The sequence below is a fragment of the Perissodus microlepis genome, chromosome 23 (assembly GCF_051167445.1).
Source record: "Perissodus microlepis isolate ML-2025 ecotype Zambia chromosome 23, ASM5116744v1, whole genome shotgun sequence".
Classification (NCBI taxonomy): domain Eukaryota; kingdom Metazoa; phylum Chordata; class Actinopteri; order Cichliformes; family Cichlidae; genus Perissodus; species Perissodus microlepis.
In genome coordinates this window covers 27,587,510-27,611,481 of record NC_140482.1, presented here as the reverse complement: position 1 = coordinate 27,611,481, position 23,972 = coordinate 27,587,510, and the positions used below count along the sequence as shown (strand labels likewise).

At 37.3% G+C, this 23,972-nt stretch overlaps 1 protein-coding gene across 11 annotated transcripts in view; it reads right to left on the bottom strand.

The window, feature by feature from the left end:
* Window positions 1–23,972, bottom strand: part of naaladl2 (N-acetylated alpha-linked acidic dipeptidase like 2) — a 460,659-nt gene that overhangs the window by 107,885 nt on the left and 328,802 nt on the right. For all 11 annotated transcript variants that reach the window (XM_084921762.1, XM_084921764.1, XM_084921763.1 and 8 more), the window contains one exon: window positions 10,177–10,323. In XM_084921762.1, coding sequence (XP_084777888.1) covers window positions 10,177–10,323 — 147 coding nt within the window. The remainder of the gene's footprint in view (window positions 1–10,176; window positions 10,324–23,972) is intronic.

Here is a 23,972-nt window from a genome sequence, read left to right as displayed (position 1 = left end):
TCTTCCATAAACAGACTGCTGTGTCATGAAAAGATTGGTTTCAGTTTTCTGGACAGTCTATATTTGCAGAACTAAATAAAAATGCTCGGCCTACAGAAAAAAGCTGATGATCTTCCTCAGTAATTGTAACTGGAGCAAACAGCCTCTCATAAATCAGCCCTGCTGAGTCAGCTACTACAACAGTGTGTTTTATTGCCTGTTTACGCAGAATTTAGTTTACTCCTAATACACAGATATGGAGATAAAAAATATTTAAAGCATTAAATTTTTAATGTTCCAGAGGGAGTATAACCAGTAGTCCACTTACAACAGTATGTAGGAGGAAAGTTACAAATTAGGCTAATGCAATAGCGGTTTCTAGTTACGGCCAGCGGTTGTAAAGAAGCCTGTGGAGTGGAAGACATGTACGGCGAAGGTGACAAAACAAACAAACAAAACCATTACTGGGCCCCAGGGTTTGAAGCACTGCAGAGTAGGAAGTTAAACCTAAACCAGTAAGTCTTCAGTTCTCTATTCAGTTATAATAATAATGTATACTTTATTGATCCCCGTGGGAAATTCCTCTATGCATTTAACCCATTCACTCTGTCACTTTACTGTAATCTGATTATTTTTTGCAAGTAACGAGTAAAGATTGCTAGTCCAAAAAAAAAAAAAAAAAAATTAGATTACTGTTACTATCTCATAAGCACGCTGCGTTACCAAACTGTGATTTTGTTTGTGAGAGCGTCTCATGTCAGTAACGTACGAGTCTGTGGCAGCAACAGACGTGTGTAGATCAACAATGGATAACATGGAGTACGGGAGAGAGTACGACCACGCAGCGTTTAAAGTTTGGAAGTAAACACGAAAAAAGTATTTGATTTTATATGCTGGAAAAGGCAGAAAAGGTTTAAATGTTAAACACATTTCTTCCAGTTAGAGGCTGTTGCATATAATTAAATTTTTGCTCGATGCAATGTGCATAAAGTTAAAAGAATGAAACAAGTTTTAAAAAGAGACTTTTTTTATTTGATTACAATTTTAATTTATATGATGAATTATGCAGAAAAAATGAATTGGGCTGAAAGGTCTTTTGCTTTATTACATATTCAGGTCGTGTATGATGTTTTAAAAAAGTAACTAAGTAATAAATTACTTTTGACAATAAGTAATCAGTAAAGTAACTGGATTACTTTCTTGGAGAAGTAATAAGCAATTAGTAACTAATTACTATTTTCAAGTAACTTGACCAACACTGGTAGGCAGCATCCAATTTTAAACCCATTCTGGGAGGTGTAGTTAGATACTGTGCACTGCCTGAAAACCAAACAACTGTCTAACGGATTTACAAGCATCCTGCCGTGTACTTGAGGTGTTATCAAGTGTTTTGCTAAATGATAACTCTACTCAATGATTACTGACAAAAACTGTGCACAGAGGACAACTGAATATTTTTTTAAATGTCCATCACAGGATCATGGGGCTTCAACTGGATAAACTATAGGATGAGAGGCAGGTAACACCCTGGACAGGTTGCCAGTCTATGACAGGGCTAACACAGAGAGACAGATGCCATTCACATCTTTAGAATCACTAATTAACCTAAACCTACTAACTGCCTTTCTTTAGTCTATGGTAGAAAGCTGACACCCCTGGAAAGGAACCACAGACATGGGGAGAACACACAAAAAGGTGGGTTTGACCCAGGACCTTCTTGCTGTGAGGAACTGTGCCACTGTCATTTTTAATTGCAAAAGTTTTGCCTAACTTTAAAGTCTTCTACACAATTTTTTGGTGGCTCTTGGTAGAGTCCTTTTTCTTTTGTACTGTGCACTAAAGTTAGCATAGAAGACTGCAAGAAATATATGTAAATTTGGTCAATATTAAAATGTAGTACAGTAAGGGTTTATTGACAAATCACAATTGCAATGTCATTTCCCCAACTTGTTCCTTCACCTCACTCTCACTGTCTCTCATGTCTACCCTACAGACTTCATTCGTGTCCTCTCACCACCAGTAACTCCCATCTTCAAAGCTGCAAATAAAATTACTTCATGTAAGATGTGTCAGATGGAGATTTGAACAGACACACGCACACTGGTGTGTGTTAGTGTGCTTTAGCTTGCATGACTGTTGCCTGGTATCATCACCACTTGAAGCACCAAGGGGAGTTTGGGCCTGACAGCTGTGCAGGGGAGAGCTGGATGCAGATGTAATATCCTTCTATCATTCCCCATCAGCTTTAGACTTCCAAGAAGGTTGGAGGCACTGACAGGTACTACTGCCACTTAACAAGACTTCACTTACTGTGTTTTACAGCCAACGCGTACAGGATGAGGAATACCATTTGAAAAGGACCAAATGCCACTGTAAATTGCTGTAATAAAATGGTATTTCTCCTGCTGGAACCAATGATAAATCAAACCTCAATGAGCTCCTGGAGAACTGGTGTTGTGAAACTGGAGCAAACTTCAAAGCATCTGGTCAAATATGCATTAAATGACATGTTTACTGATGTGTATGTAATACAGTGTGTATCTTATTTGCTTTCCTGACAAAATACTTTGGTAAAACTTAATCACACTATGATAATAAAAGCTCCTTGCAAGCAGTGGCTCACACAGAATAATTGTGAAATGTTGCAGCTGAAACTTCTGTTTGATAATGAATAAACTACTATATATTCTATGTGCATTCTATCAGAATACATACATTTGGAGCCTTAGTCAAATATATATATTTGTAGATCTATGAGTTTGTCCAACTATTGCAACTAACGTGTTAATCAGGAATGACAATGTGTGAGCAATGTTAATAAAAGTAAGTAATGTAAGTAAGTTACATTATAGCAGTTCACTCAGTGTTTTCAAAAAAACTTTTTTTTTCCCCGCGTGAATCCATTTTTACTGAGAGGACATCAAATAAAATGTAGGCTTTTCTGGCAGCTTTGTGAAGATTTGCTGTTGCTGTCAAGTTCAATAAAGTTCCATGATGGTATATAATGCTTGAGCAGTAACCACTAGTTTTTAATACTTTTTTGAGAGTCAGCTTTACTAATATAATCCACTACAGTATATAGTGAAAGAAAAGAGTTTTCTGATGCAAAAATGAGAGCTAATTAGTGTTAATGTATACACATCCTACTTTCCAGACAACAAATTGCACAGTAAACCCAACTATGCTGGGTAAAATCTTGTTGCACTGGTGTGGGTGTGACTGGAATTTCATTTAGGTTTTTTTTAATGTATCTAGATCATGTGGTGTTTTATCTCCAGAGCGAAGGTCTATTCTGGAATATGTCTTTTGTTTTGTTTGGATTGTGTGCTCTTACTCTCGCTCTTCTTCTAGCAAAGCTGCTACATTTACAATGCAGGATATTACAAGACATCAAAGGCTAACTGTCCAATTAAAAACTGCCTTTGCAACTACGCCAACAGACAGGAAACCTACAAGCACAATAAGTAGGTGAAAGAAAACAAAGCCAATACAATAGAGGCTGATTAACTGTGTTTGCTCTTTACCACTAAGAGCTCATTTTCAGAGTCAAAATGGGAAGGAGTCAAATGATGAAAGCAATTATTTTCAGCTGCTTTCCTGAACATAATAAAAGATTTGTATTACAGGATTTGAACAATAAAGTGTGTACTCGCACATAGGTTAAAATGTACAATGAGATAATTATAGCTGTTCCTGGTGCAGTGGGAAAATAAATTAAGGATGAAGCCAGAGAAGCATAATTTGTGGTTGTTACAGAAGATAGATTTCCTGATACCAGTGTTTTTGCGAAAACTCTCTCTCTAAAAATCATTTAGGCAGCACTGCTGTTTATCACAAGTCCACTCCTGTCACAAATTGTGGGAGGGCAGAAGATGCTGCAGCCCTTGTCCTACATTTTTGGAGGACTCTAATTGTCTGCACAAAGTTGCAGTAATGGCCTCCGGTCTAAACAGAGTACATGCCAAAGTCAAGATGAAGATCCTTCTGACTCTATTAATTCTTGCTCTCCCCACCTGAACCTGACTATAGCCCTGAACCAATGATCTGCAGAGATGAGGGGATGTCAGATATTCCTCTCACACCTCAGTGGCCTGTCTGAGTTCTCTTCCAGGTCCCCAAAGCCAAGGCAACTGCCTGATGACACATGTCAAAGATGACTCCCACGCGTAACCCCGAACAGGATGGTATTTTACATCCAGCTTTCTGCACATGGCAGTGAAGAAAAATATGCTGAAGGAGATTTTTGAGCGTATTACATTACATAACAATGAATTATTCAAATAATGTGTTATATAGCTCATCTCAATAACTTTAGTCACGTCATTCTCTCACAGCAGAACATGTTTCTCAGTTTTTGTACATAAAACAGGTTTAAATCTACTCAGACTTCAAAACAAAACAAAACACGCGAATGTTTTTTAAAAAACATTGTAAAAATATTGCAGGCGGTGAATAACAAAAGGAAGTTTTAGGGAGCACTGTGAGTGCAAAGAGATGAAAACTGCCATAGAGTGAAAGAAAAACAGATGTTAAATGAGAAAACAAATGTTCAGTGAGCCACACTTTTGTCATGAACACCACAGCAATGGTGCACAACATCTGGTTGTTTCCCCAACACATTACCAGCACAGAACTCTGTTTGCTCAGCATATGAGGATGAATGAATGCAATTACAAACACAGTGGATCACACACAGTATAGTGACCTGTTCGGAATATTGAACAAAGTTGGAAACCAAGCAGAGGTTTCTCAGAAATGCACCCACGCAGTTGGAGCCATATGTACCTGCTTTGATTTATTGCCTACATGGGATCAGTATGCACACCTGTATACTTTGTAATCTTCGCCCAACTCGGTTCACTGTTCTAAAGCTTTTAGCTGGAAAACACAAACATTCTCTGTCTCACACATACATAAACACACAGAAAAGTGAGTGCCTATTATTTTCTTTTTCTGTTAGGAGCCTAATGTGGGCAAATAATAATCACTATATTTTAATTGCAAACTCTGCACAGAAAAAGCAGATATATAGATATTAATTCTTTGCCTTTTTATTGTTCTTGTTTTACAGTTTTGTTTGGTTTCATGGATCAGCAAATAGCTACACAGTACACCATCTACTTGGATCAACACAATTTAATTTACTTATCATAAATTAATAACAATGTTTGCCTTAATAATCTTTCAAAAAGAAGAAACATGAAGTATTTCAGTTTTTATGCGTACATATGTCTTTTTTTTTTCTCCTACCTGTGGTATGTCATTGATTCATATCACACACATAATTGTAACTGTATTGCCAGTGATGAGACTGAATATTAATTCTAGTCATCAAAGCTCAGTAAACATTATCATAGAGTGAAAACACCAAAATAAAAATAAATAACATCCAAGAGGGTTAGAAAATAACAAACTTCAGCACAAAAGCAGCTTGCATGTATAGCATTTTATATTGCATATGAAATGAATTTTACCTTCCAGCTACTTTCATGTTCATGACAATGCGCTATTCTTGCCCTTTCCCTCTTGATGTGGGTCGAGACATGCATCACTGACTGCATGACAAAAGTCTCAGATGGGATGTCAATGCACCAGCTAAAAGCTCAGCTAGGGCAAGAATGAGGTTGTGTTCCTTCCAGAGAAAGCATGCCTGTGCCAAGACCTGTCCACCGCCATTAGCGGTGAGGTGATGCCAGAATGAACAATGAGGAACTTGCATGTAACTGGTTTTCCACTGAATATGGAAGGATGGCAGATGGGCTTGATGCTCAATCACATGTTTTCCTAAACCGTGCACGGGGACTGTTGCAGTTATCAGAAGGGCACGATGAGATTATGGCATGGTACAGTACAGTACCAACAGACATAAAACCAGTGCTGAGATCAAATTTGTCATTTCGATGACAATTAGGTCCTTTTCACTATTGAAAATTGGCCATTGAATCATTCGGTGAACCCTATACTTTATTAGCTCTAGTGAAGCCAAACAGCAAAACAAAACCTAACTTTTTTCCCCAAACACAGCCTAAAAGTTTGTGGTTGAATGTATGGCCTGTGTTACATGTTTACATTTTTAGGCCAAACAAATGGAAAACACACAATTACTCATTTTCACTCGAGCTATATTCAGGGCATCCCTGAAAAATATTTTGTTGACCTTTTAATACCAAATGTACAAAACCCCCTTTACTCAGTTAATATTTTTAGCTGCTTGCTTTTTATGCTTAGTGCAACTCTCCACCTTTGTTGAAATTCTAGCTCTAAATACAACTGACTGAAGAGAATGTGAAAGTCAGGTCGTATCACAGCTTCACTCCCACCTCTTCAAAATCAGGGCCATTCACCATGACAACACTGATAATATGTAATGGTGGGGAAAGCCTAAGAGCAGAACACAATCTGTGTTCTGTGTGTGGGAGAAAAATAAGAGATATGACTAACACAGTGTTTGACAGAATATAAAAAGATGACATTTACAATTGTTAAAAATAACCGAGGGTAATTTGAGATAAACATTTCCTGTGCACTAAGGTTTTTTTTTTTTGTGGCATTTTGGGCCTCGATTGTCAAAACTGTTGTTGAGGAGAAAAATCCAAACTGACAAAGCAGCTTTTAACTCACTGTTCCCAAGTGCTGATACATAGTGAACTTCTGTTTCCAGGTCTAATGGTGTCCCCTCTTTTACTCTCCATATTGTCTCCTCTCCCTATATTTTGCAGGTCTTTTTCCTACAAACTCTTGGTAATAACAGCTGGTTTCTGATGTTCTCCCATTACTGTCGAGAGCTTGCTATTTTTGTTGATGTTGACTGTCGTATCTTTACGCTCTTGTTTCTCCTCTTTGCTTCCCCTCACTCCAAACAGTTGCAGTATTTAGCCACCCTCCCTGAGGCCATTTCTGATTTTTTTTCCAGTTAAAAGTTTTTTTTCTTCCTTCTCAGAGTTTCTCTATATAATACAGTGACGTCTTTATCTTACGATGTGAAGCGCACGGCAACTACTGTTATATAGGTAGAACTGAATTGATGAAGGATGCCTGGAGATATCAAAAGCCCTTTGAGCAGCAAAATGAAGATGCAATGGAATATAAATAATAAACTGTGTTACTTTTGTACTTTCTTGTACTGAACTGTACTTTTGTCCTACTGAATATTTGACCTTCACCTTCACAGTTAGACGTGTTATTTATAATGTAAACAACAAATTTAATTTTGTATTATCATCTCAGAGTGACACATTTTGGATACATTTTTGTTCTTAGAAGTAGATCTAAATGACTCCTGTTTGTGCTTGTATTTAGGGTGAACTCCACAGGTGTTTTAACTGCTTGGGAGTTGGAAATATGCGCAACAACAGTAAGGTTACAGAGAAATATAGGCGGTTAGAGCCTGCAAAACTTTACTGTGGCAGGAAAATCGCTTTTCATATGAGATCTCTGTAACAAATATTATATAACTCTTGTTATTCCAGCTTGCACTACTTCTCAGAAAATACATATCCATTCATTTGAGTGTGAGGGTGTGGAAGCTAAACTGTCCCATACGAACACGAGTTTATTTAAAATTACTCGTGGGAGAACACTATTAAAGATGTGGTCACGCTGTGAAAGTGGAAATTGGCCATTAGAAGGAAATATAAATTCCGCATATTTAATCAGCATGTCTTGAAAATACATGTAGGTGCATTAAGCATTTGTTGCTTGCAGAAGTTGTACTGTTTCCCACTTTCTGTAATCGTGTCACTGTTCAATATGCCGACATCTGCAAAAAAAGTGAATATGGTAAAACGAGTGTGGGAACATGTTTCAAATGGGTGCTGCAGGGTGGAAGCATTATGTTTAAGTTAGGGAAAGCCCCCCACAGCAACTATATTTTTTAAAAGATCTGTATAAATGATTGCATGCCATTAAATGTACATTAGTTTTGCATTTTCTTATATAATCCATGTCCATGTCCTTATATGAATACTTTAATACATCCCATCCCAGGATGTGTGTTCCGTCCATCTGCCTGCCAGTTTACTTTATGTATTTCCAGTTTAGCCAGTTTCCTGTTTTTGTCATTTAGTAATAAATCTTTGTTTTGAGTCTACAACTTTGGGTCCATCATTCCTCCTATCCTGCCTGCACACAGCCTACACATGACACGAAACACAGGCAACACAGACTTTGGTTTATACGAAAGCCAGATTTAAACAATCAATAAAACACTGACACCATTAACACTAATGAATCTTATTTACTTGCAAAGCAGCCCAGGAAAGCAACACAGTAGCTAAATATTAACTCTGACTGAACAGAATACTTGGCTTTAATCATATTTAGTGCTAATGTTAGTAGCAGTTTCTCTTCTTTTTGAACATATACCTGGGATAAACACATACTTGAATCTAAAAATAACATACAGTTGTTGTTTTTTTTAAAAAAATTGTAGTTAGGGAATAGTTGACTATTAATTAGTCTCTTATTTCCCCAAAAGCTATATCATCCTCACTGAGTCTATCAACCATGGTCTGCTATGCCATTAAACTTGCAGCTTAGCTGCTGAATAGTCTTTCTCCTTCTCCAGACTGAACAGTCAATCTGAAAGTAATTCAGAACTGTCTTGAGAAAATTCCGTTTCTAAAACATGTTGAGCATTTCTACAAGTGGAGAAATTAACTATAAATGGAAGCTGTGTAGGTTCTTCTGTCTGTCTCAGCTTCCCCAGAGACCCGGTTAAGATATAAAGCAGTAGAGGAAATTTTATTGCCCTCCGATTTTAAATGCTGGAGTTCAATCCAAATGCTATTAAGCCGTTACTAATATATGGATATAGGGTGTTCCCTAACAGAGTCAGGTTTGTTTACAGATAGTTTTTAATTTAATTTAGGTTTTGTCTTTCCTAAACAAACCCAGTGATGCAGATTTCACTCTCCACCACCTATTATTTTCAGGTTATAAAGGCACCTTGAGGGCAGATAAACATCATGAAGATCTCTCGCGCTAATTAAGCTCAAAGTTGCCGTCCTAGCCAGAAGTTCCAAATTTGAGTGGGCCGATAAGCTGAGGCTAAATCACTGTGTTTCCACCCCAAGGCTGTGCAACAAACATCAATACTGCATTTTTAATGGAAATAAATGGGGGCATGCATAATTTGTGAGCACTATGATGTGCATTTGTTCCTTACAAAAGAGACAAGCTATACTGCACTCTACGTAACCTCCTAGGACCTGGCGTCCAGATATGTGGACATCACATTTTGGGTTATTTAGACCAAAATACTCAATTTTGCTCTACAAGGGCCTGATATCCACTTACGAGGACATTATACTGCTACTGTTCTATCAAAATTTTAAACGAATATCCTCATATGTGGCTCTTATTTTTCTTAAAAACAAAAATAAAGTAAAAAAAAAAAATCTGGTAATTCTTTGTTTTTACATTCATCGGGCCCCAATATGCCCAAATATCAAAGAGAAATTAAAAATGCATACTGTGGAAGAGTTCGGGTCTTAGGAGGTTAAGTTTGAAAACGTTCTTCATATTGGCAGTGACACTATATGGGCTGCATATGGTTGTTATCACAGTGTACAACCTATGGTCATGTGACATAGCTGGAAAAATGTCTAAAAATGTAAATCATGTAATGTAATAAAGTCGTTAATTTTAGATCCAGTCCATTTTTTTTTCTTTGTATATATGAACTGTCCTGTGGTAGATCTCCCTCTGACTGCCGCTCCAATTTAACCGAGTTTGACAGATGGGGTCCTTACTAGATTTTCTTTAGAAGAAAATTTACACAAACTGAAACAATACTCTTCTCCTTTTGGTTTAATAATTTCCATTATTGTCTCAGTGCATATTGTATATATTAGATTATTTATGTGAAACTAAGGCTGGGATGAAGTAATTACTACAGTCACACAACTGGTATATATTCATACAGACTTTGTTTCACATGCTAAAACATTAAAGCATGCACTTTAAGTAGTTTGTGTCTGTCGTATGTTAAAGGTAAATGTACCTTCTCAAAGACAAGTTTTGCTTCTAATGAGGGAATTTTTACTATCAGAAACTAAAAGACAAGGTGTGACCGTGCCTTGTATTATGGTAGTTCCTCTGATCTCAAGGGACAATGTAGCATGGTATAAAATCAAAGCAATGAGCGTCACAAGAAAAATGGAAATAAAATAATTGGGTCTTTTGGTTTAGACATACCTCTTCTGCTCTGGTCTGTTCAAAGGCAAACTCCATGGTAGGCACAGCCAATTGGTTGGCAAAGAAACCCACATCTCCAGGCAACTGCAGTGAGCTGACGTTGGGTCCAGGGCAGTTTCCGCCACGAATACAACTCAGCAACTGCCTCTAACAAAGAAGAGGAAAGAATAATGGGAATAAAACCATAGTGAGAAGAGAAAATTAATTGGTGGAAATACTAAGAGGAGAGACAGCAAAGTCTTCAGAGGGAAGTCTCGCCACTCAGAAATCATTTTGGTAACATGCCAGGCAGATATTTTTTGTCTAACAAGACTGGGCTCTCAACTAAATAAATGTGCAAAGTGCAATAAGTGCACTTTAAATGGTCACTGGGACATGAAAGTGTATAGAATAAAACAAATGTCATTAATCCTCTCAGAGTTGCTACAATTAAGTTTAAAAAAAAGGTGCCAAACGTGCAGTTTTTATGACCCCAATGCACTCACATTAGTGGAACAAATAATACATCTCACAGCTGACTTTTTGAGGAAAAGGATATGTTTTATGCGAAACACCAGCTTTGGTAATGTGTATAAAAAACACTACTACCCATAAATATCCCATAAATCATCATACCACCACCATAAGCTTGAACCATTCATACGATGATTGGCCCATGTTTTCCTTATATTTACTTCAAATTCGGATCCTACCATCATGACGACTAATACAAGCAGTTGAGCAAGTTCTGAAGCGCTCAGACTGGCACCAACAAAGATGTCACATTCAAAGTAATTTAAAACACTTTTCTTCCTGATGCATGGTTTGAAATTCAGTAGGTCATTTTGACCATGTGTACATGCCTAAAAGTAGTTAGTTGCTGCCATTGGCTGATTAGACATTTGCATAAACAAGCCATTGAACAGGTGGACCTAATAAAGTTTTTGATGAGTGTATATTGGATTACTAAAACAAAAAAGAAAAGAAAAAAAAAGTGTATTTAAACCATAGCTCATTTTATTAAGCTCATTAAAACTACAATGTGGTTGCAGGCACTGAATAATAATGTTTGACTTGTCTTTATTAGGGTACTAAATCAAACTTATTTACAATTTTCCTCAAGTGGTTTCCTTCCACTAACCAATGCTCTACAATTATTGTAACAGCAGCTGCTTCTCTTTCAATAGCAAATAACACAGAAAGCAATAAAACCAGGTGACAAGCCTCATGTTAGTGGTAGTGAACTGTGTCAAAGCTAGAAATGTGCAATTATCTACAATAACAGTCGCATATCATCAGGGCCCCAAGCACAATATTGTATTTAGCAAAACATATACCCATATATGACAGTTGTCATTAGCTTCAGCCATGAAACTAATATGAATTTAGATATTTTTTAGTGGAAAACTAACTTTTATCTCCGCTGTCTTCCATCGGTGTTCAAGCTGAAATGGCAGTTTATATTCCAGAAAAGATTTCTAGCTCCAAACACTTTGCAATGTAGAAATATAGTGCAAACATATTCTACATGCGATTTATGTCCAAAAACATGCTTAGCTCATCAACAGAGGTGATTATACTGTAACACAGATACAGTTGTGATAAGATATGCAAAGAAAACAGGATGAAAAATGGTTGTATTTGTATATTTATATTAGGTATGGTGAAAAAATGGGAAGGAGAACAACTGCATATATGATTATTCTTCGATAATTTACAAGTATGTTTTTTTTAAATAAAAATTATATAGTCCATAATTCATAATTCTACAACTAATGTAAAACAATAACTGCACACCACTGCTATTATCATTTAAAAAACTTTCAGATAGCACATAACACAAGCCAGAACTTTAAAAAAATCTGTCCTTAAGCCATAGAGCCTTAATATAGAGCCTTAATATTGTTGACGTACACCATTTGAATAAGGCAGCTAGCACCCTATTCACTCAAAATGTAACTTAAATGATAACTAGAAGCACATAGTTAAAGACCATTAAAATTCTGTATATCTCAGGAACCTGTTTACACAAAGGAACATGTACAAGTCATTCAGTTTTTTGTACGTATATTTAAATCACCATGCCAGGTATGAAAACAAGTTTCAAGGCTGACACTAATAAGAATTCTCAAGTACAAGTGTAAATTGTACTAAGTATAGTTTAGTGCTTAGATGGGGGCTGGACGAGGTGAGGGTGTTATTATGGCTAATTGCACAATTCAAGCTTTTGTCACAGTTCACCACTAACATGTGGCTTGTCACCTGGGTTGACTGCTTTCTGGCGTTGCTCATAATTGAAAGAACAACACAGCTGCTGTTGCAGAAATTGTCGAGACTAAAGTGGGTAGTGGAAGGAAACAGAATGCAACAGTCAATCAACTGGAGGCTTATCTCAACTGTCCATATCCTCTGTGCCTGCCTGATGTCACTGTGTTCTTCTGTCACATTGCATTTAATTAGAGTTTCCCTTTTATCAAGGTCTGTCAAGGGGAAAGTGTTCTGGTGTCCAATCATCCCCGCCACTGCCATTGACACAATGTTGTCAACCTTTTCTGTTTTATTCTTTCTAAAGGCAGTGGCTCTCTAAACATTAACTGCTGCTGTGACACATCACCACTCCAGCTGAATGAAGGCCAGTAAATAATACCTCTAACCTTGACTCACAATTAAATTTCCCTTTAATCACACAGTTTTTTCTTTTTTTACTTCCACAAAAAGACTGGAAGGACAAGAACATCCACATGAATATCAATATTCATGCAGGGCATTTCATTACCTACTTACGGCTGATTGTGGGAGTTAACAGGGTGGGACTGAATGCTTGTTCATGTGTGTACAATTTAAAACTTGATTGAGAATCATAACAACGAACTTGTACACAGAGGACACAGTTATCACAGTATTGACTTAAGTATTTGGCTTTTCATTTATTGAAAGCCATGCATTAGTGTAGAATTCAAGCAAAGGTTTATATGTGAAGGCTGTTGGATTAAAAAAAACACTACATTTCAGATTTCTTCTTTGTTTTGGAGGAAATTATTCCATGCAATGACAGTCCCTGTGGCTCAATCAAGGAAGAAAACTTAGAAAAAGTTAAGCTTTATAAACAGAAAACAAATAGACTCTACTACAGCAAAAGCTGGGAAACTGGGAGAGCATCCCTGTATGAGGCCAATGTGCACTGAGATCTTAACATGGTCATGTTAAACTACTTGAGAATCCTGGACAAATATGTGTTGTTGGACAGATTCTTCTTATAAAGTAAATGCCAACTTCATTATTTCAGAGTTACCCAGAAAGACTGGTCAGACCGGCAATTGGTCAGTTGAATTAATTTGTTAATTAAACGATTGGCAGTGAATCTTTTGACAGTATTTTTTTTATAGCTGCTTAGTTAATAAATACCTTACTAAAATGAAGTAATAAGACCTAACATTTCTTCTTCCAGAGAAATAAGGCTGGACAAGCCTACAGTCAATTACGTATCTAAGTCTGGTCACTGCTATGCTCACTTTACTACCTTTGAATGCAACTGTCAACCCAGAGAGCTATTGCTATGCCAAGCAGGGAGGACGACAAATTCACCAAGCAGGGTTGGCGACTCTCTTGAGGGGAAACTAGTCTGTCTCTATACTGGAGTTGAAGAAAGTCACTGATTCTGCAACACTGGGGAGGTTTTATATGTGGCCCATTGGAGTAGCTTAAATAGTCTAATGCACAAATGTCCACTTAAAAAAAAAAAAAAACTACCTCTGTGTAGATGATTGATTATGGTAAATGGCCTGTATTTGTATAGCGCTTTTACTAGTCCCCCCTAGGGACCCCAAAGCGCTTTACACACCCAGTCATCCACCCATTCACACACTGGTGGAGGCAAGCTACAGTTGTAGCCACAGCTGCCCTGGGGCAGACTGACAGAAGCGAGGCTTTCCATATCGCGCCATCGGCCCTTCTGGCCAACAGAAGGTGAAGTGTCTTGCCCAAGGACACAACGACCGAGACTGTCCGAGCCGGGGCTTGAACCGGCAACCTTCCGATTACAAGGCAAACTCCCAACTCTTGAGCCACGATCGCCCTTATTATATATTAATATTAATATTATTGGATATTTTCAGTAAGAAGGGAGACTAATTTGACCACTTCTGCAATCTTGTTTGATTTGAAACACCTGGATGTATTCCAGAGGGTCCATGCCTGATCTATTTTTTGTTTGTGATAACGACTGGCCCATGAAAGATCTCTGCTGAAATTGTCATGGCATATCTGACATGGTAAATTATTTGACAAATGTGTTTTTATTTCAATATAGTCTTATTACAATATGAGTTTTTTCACACTGAGACGACGACTCTGTTGAATTAAGCAGACTAGCCTAGCTGAAGATAATGATTACATATAGGAATATGTTCAGTCTTCAGTTTAACCTGTTGGATGAAGTCTATAGTTGAAATGTCATACAGTAAAATAAGTTGGTTAGACTACATGTATTTTGTCTTTCCCTTAAAAAAAATACTTGCAATTAAAGTTGACACACTGACATTTACGTCTAACTATGGATGTGTTCTTACAAAGTAACTAGATTTAGTGGGAAGTCTTTGGCTACACAGCTCAGCTGTGTCCCTATACAAACACTGACTAACAGAAGTATCCTGAAAAATTCAGGATATGTTTAATTGCCTACAACCTGGCAACGAAATATAAAGCAAATCAGACAACACAAGCAGCTGTTGTCTGACTCTTTTTACATGACCGATAGCATCATGAGTAAGGTACCATCATCCCAGCTGCTTAGCATTGTTGAATGACTGAGTGAAGCAACACAAACTAAAATTAGTAATTATAGCATAAAACTGTTTACCCTAAAAGAAAATATTGCAATATTTCAAATGTATTATGTTACATAATACTGACACTACATATCATGTGCCTCTAGCAGGTTTTAGGTTTTTTTTTTTTAAATAACCTAATTAAGTCATAAGTCACCAGATATATGAGTCAAATCTTACTCAACCTGAAGTCATAATGACTGCAGTCTAAACTTGTATAGCTCAGAACCAGAAAAAGGAGACAAACATCCCACTGCTGCAGCATAGATGTAGAAGCAGAGACAATAAAAGAAGCTCTAATGTACATAAACTGTAGTTCATTCAACTGCTCTGCAATCAATGCTTTTCCAATGTATAATGTCAATGCTTGAAGTATTAATTAAACTCTATGAACATTTTGAAGCCAATGTACAGATTACACAGAGAACATCTTACTGTTTTCTTCATTCATCAAGTTAAATTCACATTATAACTGTAGATGTGTAAATATAGCTGTCTGCAAATCTTTTTTGTTGTTTGTGCATTATAATGGATCAGTGTTGCTGAGCAAGATATTGAAATGAACTTCATTTGAACTTGATTTGCACAAAATCCTGATTAGAGAACACACTAGCATTACTGAAATTATGGCATTTGACAGACAATGACTTTACATTTATGAGTGGTCACCCATGACACTTAAAAGCCTTACAGGGGGTAGCACTATAGATCTAAAGATGCAAAGTAGTGAGCAGAATTTGGAATACAATAATCTAATTGTGCTTTAATTACAATATTTGCAGATATAACAAAGAATGGATTTAACCATGAGAACTTTAAAGGGACCCAATCTGCATTACATAAAAGAACAGTCTTTGAGTACAACTTTGGCTACAATGTTACACTCTCTGTACTGAAAAAATATATTTTAACAGTTTGTGTATTGTTTGTTTGTTGCATTGGATGACAATCTGTCTAAACCTCTTAGCCTTGTTTTGATCAAACTAAGATTTTAGAAAAATACATGGCTACTTTGAGATTTTTGGATGACCTGAGGTTATGGCATTTACTCAGAACTTTAAAGGTCTGTGAAGTTTTTGCGTCCCAGTAGAAAAAAAGAACTAAGTCGCAATATGGAATTATATAGAGAGGCACACTATCATTCTATCAGCTAGGGAAAAGATTTAAAGTCATGCCATGTACAGCTTCTCTGCTTTTCTCTATTACAAGCAGTCACAGTGCATTAAAAGAGTGTCAGAGGGGGAAAGGGAAACAGACAGTCAGAATGAGAGGAGAGTACTTTAGAGAGGGAATAATAAGATAGGGAGGTATAAAAATTGGGATGCAATGGGAGGACAGACAGAATAAGCAAGTGAACAGGGAGGGAAAGACTGAGAGAGAGCAGAGAGAATGGTTAATTTCAGCCTGTGGTGCCACACCGGGAATCAATATTTAATTTCTTTGTCTGCTATGATAACAGAAGAGTGAAATCATTCTGAGATCTCAGCTTACCACTCAATACCACTCTACCAGTCTACAAAATCCTATGTGCTACAGAGAATGGCTTGCTGGACTTGAACGAAAAAGCTTGAAACTAGATCATCTTTAGGGGTGAGTATATTGAGGCTGTTCTTGCTTGAATAAGGCTGTATTATTGTTAGAGTTTATATTCCACTTTTGTTTTTACAATAAAATCCAACACAGTTTTACTCTCAGACTGTTGCGTGCTGATGCTGTGACAAGTGGGGCAGTTAATGACACTGGTGTCAAGGCTTTTATGGGATGCATTAGTCTGGAAACCTGTTGCAGATGGAAGGAGTATTTTAGCCTTTGAAATGGTGTATTTGAACCATTTCTTTGCCTAAACCTAATCAAGGAAATTTTAGTGCATTGTAGTATTAACATTAAGTGAAAACAAAAACTCAAAGACAAATGTAAAACTCTGAACTCTAACAGCCTTGTCAGGGTGCATATGCTTTCAAGCACCCTGTTTTGGAATACCTGGAATTTTATTCAAACTTTTGTCAGTTTTTATTCTTGGGATAATATAATACTTGCATATGCCGCATGTTGGGAAATAATGGTAAAAGAGAACCATTTTAATGCATCTTAATCTGACAGCAAAGGTACTTCACCATCAGTATCCTTACTTAAAAAAAACCATCACTTGACCCAGCTGTCTTAGCTAATTATAGGCCAATCTCCAACCTCCCTTTTATCTCAAAATTCTTGAAAGAGTAGTTATAAAACAGCTAACCAGTCATCTGCAGAGGAATGGTTTATTCAAAGAGTCTCACTGAGGTTTCCAAACACAATACAGAAACCACATCAGTGAAGGTTACAAATGATTTTCCTGAGAGTGGACTGAGCTTGTCCTGAGAGACCTCAGTGCAATGTTTGATACTGTTGACCATCATATTTTATTATAGCAATTAGAGCATGCTGTTGATTTTAAAGGTACTGTGCTAAATTGGGGTGAATCATATCTATCTAATAGACTCCACATGTTTATATAAATGGAGAGTCCTCTTCACACACTAAGGGTAATTATGGAGTTCCACAGGGTTCTGTGCTAACATCTGTTCTTTTTACACTACACATGCTTCCCTTAGACAGTATCATCAAAAGGCATAGCATACGTTTTCACTGCTATGCAGATGATTCCCAACCTTATCTATTCATGAAGCCAGATAACAAACACTAGTTAGTTAAACTACAGGAATATCTTAAAAAATAAAGACCTTGATGACCTCTACTTTCCTGCTTTTAAGTTCAAATAAAACCGAGGTTATTTCACTCAGGGCTTGATGTTTTTGGCTTCTTTTTTGATCAGGATATATCTTTCAATACCATATTAAACAAATATGTAGGATTGCTTTATTCCATTTCTTCCGGTATATCTAAAATTAGAAACATCCTGTTACCAAAATGTCGTAACATTTGGTAAACACTGACTTAAATCGCTAGTTGATCCAAAATGTCCAGCAAAAGTACTGACAGGGACTAGAACGTGACTATTTTGCTAGAACGTGACTATTTTGCTTCTCACTAAACATTGGATCTGGCGTCCAGTCTTTAGTGGGAAGCAAAATAGACGTGCAGATCACATCTATATTGAGTTTGTTGGTCCATGACCAATTCTGGAGATCTACCAATTTGGACGTCCAACTATGACCCAACTTAGATATCTATATGACGTTCAACATTTGAACTTTGGGTTGGATAATGTTTTTTGACGTCATGTGGTTGTCTATGACAAGTGCAGGGAGTTTACATGGTTAATAAATGTATTTTTTAAATTACAAATATCAACATTGCTGTTATACATATGAATATGGATTATTTATAAATAAACACAATTTATTATATGTTAGTCTATTGATTTACTCAGTACATGTGGGATTTTTTTGTGTGTTATTTTAATTATCCTGTTTTTCTTTAACTGGTTCGTTTATTTTAAATAATCAACTTATTTCTTTGTAACCAGGTTAGAACTGTCATTTCTTAAAATTTGTTAAAATAGAATAAAAAAAACGTTGAAAGGCATGTTAAAATGTAAAGTACTGATGGTTAAATTATTTATAAAAATTCTTCGAATCCCTTTTAAAAGGAGTAAATATGTTTAAGAAGTTTAAAAGAGCATTTGCATTATATAGTTCATTGTTATTTTAGTGAGGTTGGTATCCTGTTGTATTGTGAAGAGCTTTGTAAGAGGGACTGAATGTGGTTGTGATCAGTAGCAGGACTAAGAGACGTTTGTACTAGTGTGTATGTATGAATTTGACTATCTGCTCGACAGTCTTTGTTGATGTGCACATTGTGCAAGCTGTCTGTGAGAAGCTGGGGACATTTCTGCTTGACATTATAAAAACGAGAGGGGCCTGATTATTCAAGAACTTCTATGAGATGGATTTTAAATTTGATTCTGCATTTAACAGGGAACCAACGATGAGAACCCACTGCGCAAAGTGACATCGGAGCGATGTGTTTTATAAGTCATTTTTGGACGTCTATGTTTGACATTGAAAAGAAATTCACAATGACCGAATTTGGACTATAAATAACCCGTACACTGAGATCCTAGGGATATCAACACTAGGAGTTCAGCAGACGTTGAAAAAAAGGACATTGCCTGGTGATACTAAACAACCCCTTCAGTGGATCAAAACTGTACGTCCAAAAATGACTTATAAAACACATCACTCCGAAGTCACTTTGCGCAGTGGGTTCTCATCGTTGGTTTCCTGTTGTGGACAAGAGATATTTTATTTTGTATTCTTATGGTGACAATTTATAATCAGAACTATCATTGATCAATCATTCATCATTGTCGAACCAGTTGACAGAATAATCTCTGAATTATATCTATGGTAATCTGAGCAAAATATTGATGTATGTATATTATCATCACTTTAATTAGTCTATTGTTGTTCTCTATCATTCTTTCTATCTGCTTGAGCTGTTGCAAATGGTATCCATATCATCGTATTCACACCTCTCGAAGCTGTGGGTCCAGTAGGGCCTTCTACATTCACTTACACACATATTCAGGCCCACACCAACATGCACATAGAGAGTCATGGAAAGTACGCACGTTCACTCCTGCACGTACTAAGAACAGGGAGGTCGTCTCAGGACAATCTCTCGGTTGGACACACAGTCTCACAAAATTGCACAACATATCACACACTTGTTTGTTTCGAAAGTAGTATCGGATGTCTATATAAGGAGAACTTTGGAACTGTTATCATTTCCAGTAAGATCTGGCTGTGATGTCATCAGGGTAATATAAGGATGGGGAGCGGGCTGCTCGAGAAGATTGGAAGATTGTAGGGTGGCTGTTGCAAGTTTCTTCTCACACTGTACTGTGTGTTTTAATAAAATAATTTGTGTTGACCCACTATGGACTTCCAGTCGTATGTCTCTTCCTCAAAAAATCGAACCACGACACTGTTAAATGCAGAATCAAATTTAAAATCCATCTCATCACATAGAAGTCCTTGAAGAATCAGGCTCCATCTCATATAAAAGACATCACAGTGCCATATCACTCAAACAGAGCACTTTGCTCTCAGACTGCTGGATTACTTTTGGTAAACCAGTATTTTCTTTTTTTTAACTCACTATGTGTTTATACACCACTCTGAATTTAATCATTAGTTACTGTTAATCAATGGCTCTTTTCCCACAACGTGTCTTAGTGTTTTCTACCTTCATTCACCGCCTACTGGTCATGGCAGATGGGTTCTGCTGAAGGTTTCTTCATTTTTAAATGGAGGTTTTCCTTCTCACTTTCGCCAAAGTGCTTACACAGGGGGGTTTGCTCTGTTTTCTTTGTATTATTTTAGGGTCTCTACCTTACAATATAAAATGCTTTGAGGTAACTGTTTTTGTGATTTGTTGTTATACAAATAAAATTGAACTGAATTAAATTGATGCAGTGGGATTAGGACTGTGTATTAAAATAAAAAACAACAACAACTCTGCATTCCTACAAACTGAGGCAGGAAATAGATCGAAAGTTAAGCTACTGTGCAATTACCCCAAAAGATTATAATAAATAATTTATGACACCCATTTTGTCAACATTTGTAAGGTAGAAATTGCATTTTCCACAACAAAGTTTTGCCTTTCATAGTTTTAATTCATTTATGTTAACTGTTAGAAACTGTGATAAACTCAGATGTCATTTTATTATTAAGTTGAAAGATGACAGATCATTATCCCCAAGTTGCTTTCCCAGCAATCAACCTTCTATACTAAGCAGACATTGCTAACAATTTACAGTTCTAAATAAAGAGTAACACAAACACACACACACACACACATAAAATGTAAAAAAAAAAAAACCCTTTGTAAACTCAGTGTACAGCAGTGTGGCACATCAAATAAGCAGAGTGTAACAGGGAAGGACGGTGTACAATAATCAAAATGCAATGCGCTGCAAGAAAGTGCCAATGACAAAAACAATTTTGCATTATGTCTGTGATGATAATAATAATTCCGTTCCAGACTGTGGTCTTTGAAAAAGCAATTTGCAGCTGAACTAAAATGCATGTACAAGCCACTCAGAAATGAGTGACTGGGATATTAAATAGACAAAAAATAGAGCAGGGAAAGGCTCAAAGAGATTGCAACAGACTAAAGGTTGTCTTCTTCCGTTACTTATTCACTTCTGTGTTACCTAAAAGAAACATCAGGGTTCAAGAAGGAAGATGCCGAGAAGCAGACACAGTGTTTGGATGAACAACTTTAGTGCTAAAACAGTGTTGCTGAATGTAAAACGATCTACAGGGAATTTAAATGTAATCTAGAAATACATTTTATATGTCTCATGTGCACACATATTTTCAACTTTAGTTTAAATATCACTTTATTCATTTTCATTTCCACTGAAAACTAATGCAATTAATGGGACACCATAAACTATAATTTAAGGCCTAACTAAGTGTTACATTTTCCAAATAGGTAAATAAATGAGTTAAGTTTATTTATAAAGCAGTTTTCAGAGACAAAGTCACAAAACACTGTACAATAAAATCACCAGCACAATATCAATAGAGAACTATGTTAAAACAGGAAAAAAGTCCACAAAAGGCCTGATTAAACAGAAAATATTCTAACTGCTTTTTAAAAGCAAGTGGAGCTGAAGTGGTAAACACAGCCTTGGTGCCACAGTCTAAAAGGCTGTATCTCCCCTAGTCTTCAGTCTTAAACAAAGGAGAACTAATAGATCATGAGTGCAGACAGAGAGCAGTGTATTGAACAAGGAGTTGAGATATTAGTCTGGAACTTGTCTATTTTGTGCTGTCAATGTAAGTATGTGGATTTTAAAGCAAATACTAAAATCAACAGGAATACAGTGTAAAGAGAACAAAATGTGGGTAATGTGAGCTTGCTTGCTTGAGTATCTTAGGAATCCGGCTGCAACATTTTATATCACTTGGAGGTGTGAAAGAAAATTATTTACCTAAGCCATTAAATGCATTTTTCTTTGCTCAGAGGATACTACAGCTTGCGGCTTAGAAATGTTCTTTAAATGGAAGACACAGGAACATGAAATAGTGCAAATCAAAGTCCAAAGAGGAATCAAATGTTAGACCACGATTAAAAATACTGGTCTCCCCAGATGAGCAAAAGGAAAAAATTACTTGACTGGCTCTCCAGTTGTTACCTTGTTTTAAACTCCAGGCCATGATTATAGCTCCTTCTAATATCCATCAAGAATCAGTTACTAATTCAGGATAAACAGTCAACTAGGGTGGTCTGTCTTGTGAGACAAAGGATATGTACAGCTGAATATCATCAACATAGAAATGATAGGAAATGTCAGAAAAATACAGAGCACTGCCTGGAATGATTACAAGAAGGCCTATGACTCGATGCCCCACACCTGGATCCTGGAATGCCTAGAATTATACAAGATCAACAGGACCCTAAGAGCCTTCATCAGGAAATCAGTGGGGCAAACAACACTAGTGGCCAACTTCAAGCCAATAACACAAGTCACCATCAAGTGCGGGATCTGCCAAGGAGATGCTCTGTCCCCACCAACTACGGAACGGAGCATTCATCATCCACCTCCTCTACATGGATGGCATCAAGCTGTATGCCAAGAGTGAACGAGACATCGATTCACTGATCCACACCACCAGGATATACAGCAATGACATTGGAATGTTGTTCGGACTAGAGAAGTGTAGTCGGGGATCGAACAGCCAGAAGGCAACATTGCAGACATTGCAAAGCTGGACTGAAAGACAGCACAGAGGCACTAATCATGGCAGCACAAGAATAAGCTCTGAGCACAAGCTCCATAGAGGCTGGGGTCTATCAAACCAGGCAAAACCGCAGGTGCAGGCTGTGTAAAGATGCCTCTGAGACAATCCAGCACATAACAGCAGGATGCAAGATGCTAGCAGACGGGGCATACATGGAACGCCATAACCAAGTTGCTGAAATAGTGTACAGAAACAACTGAGTATGGCCTGGAAGTCCTGAAGTCAAAATGGGAGACATCCAAGAATGACCGAGTTGAGATCCTCTGGGATTTCCAGATACATACGGACAAAATAACGGTGGCTAACCACATGGTAATAGTAGTGGTAGACAAGCAGAGGAAGACAGCCGTATTGATAGATGTAGCGATACCAAATGACAAGGACGACAAGAAGCTGGAGAAATACCAAGGGCTGAGAAAAGCGTTCGAGAAGATGTGGAGGGTGAAAATAACAGGGGTCCCAGTGGTAATCAGAGCGCTTGGTGCTCTGTGCTCCCAAGCTAGGTGAGTGGCTCCAGCAGATCCCAGGAACAACATCCGGGATTTCTGTCCAGAGGAGTGCAGTCCTAGGAACAGCTAAGATACTTCGCAGGACCCTCAAGCTCCCAGGCCTTTGATACAGGATTTCTTTTAAAAATACACACACACACACACACATACACATATATATATATATATATAATCCATGCAAGGCCTTATGTTATACAACAAAATTGTCTGTAATTGGTCCTTAATTTAGGAGGTAGTTATTAAACAAAATAAATGTCAAGAAAGTTCAGCCGCTTCCCCTTTTTACAAACAATAGGTTTGTTGCAGAGTACTTTCTGCAGAATAGGCAAGGGGGAAAAAAAAAACCCTGTTCGAAAAATGCATCACCCCACAGCATCTGACAAATATCACAGCCACAAGTAATGACAGTCGTCATTCTTCACCTAACACACATTTTCATATGCATTCCCCTACTTATATTTTGTCGCTGTGATATGAAACTGTGATGGAAGGGCCATGCTGTCAGCAGCATAAACGCCTTCTGAGACCGAGCAGCTTCTCCTCGTGATTATGCAGATTCATTGAGGCTGCCGCAGTCACACAATGCCTTTCCTGACAATACAAGAACTATGGTAATTCAAACATATTGCCAACAGCGTACTATTTCAAACATTATGCCAAGTGTGCCGTCGAGCCATCTTGGAAGGCCATAAAGTCACAAACCCATTCTGGTGATTTATCAT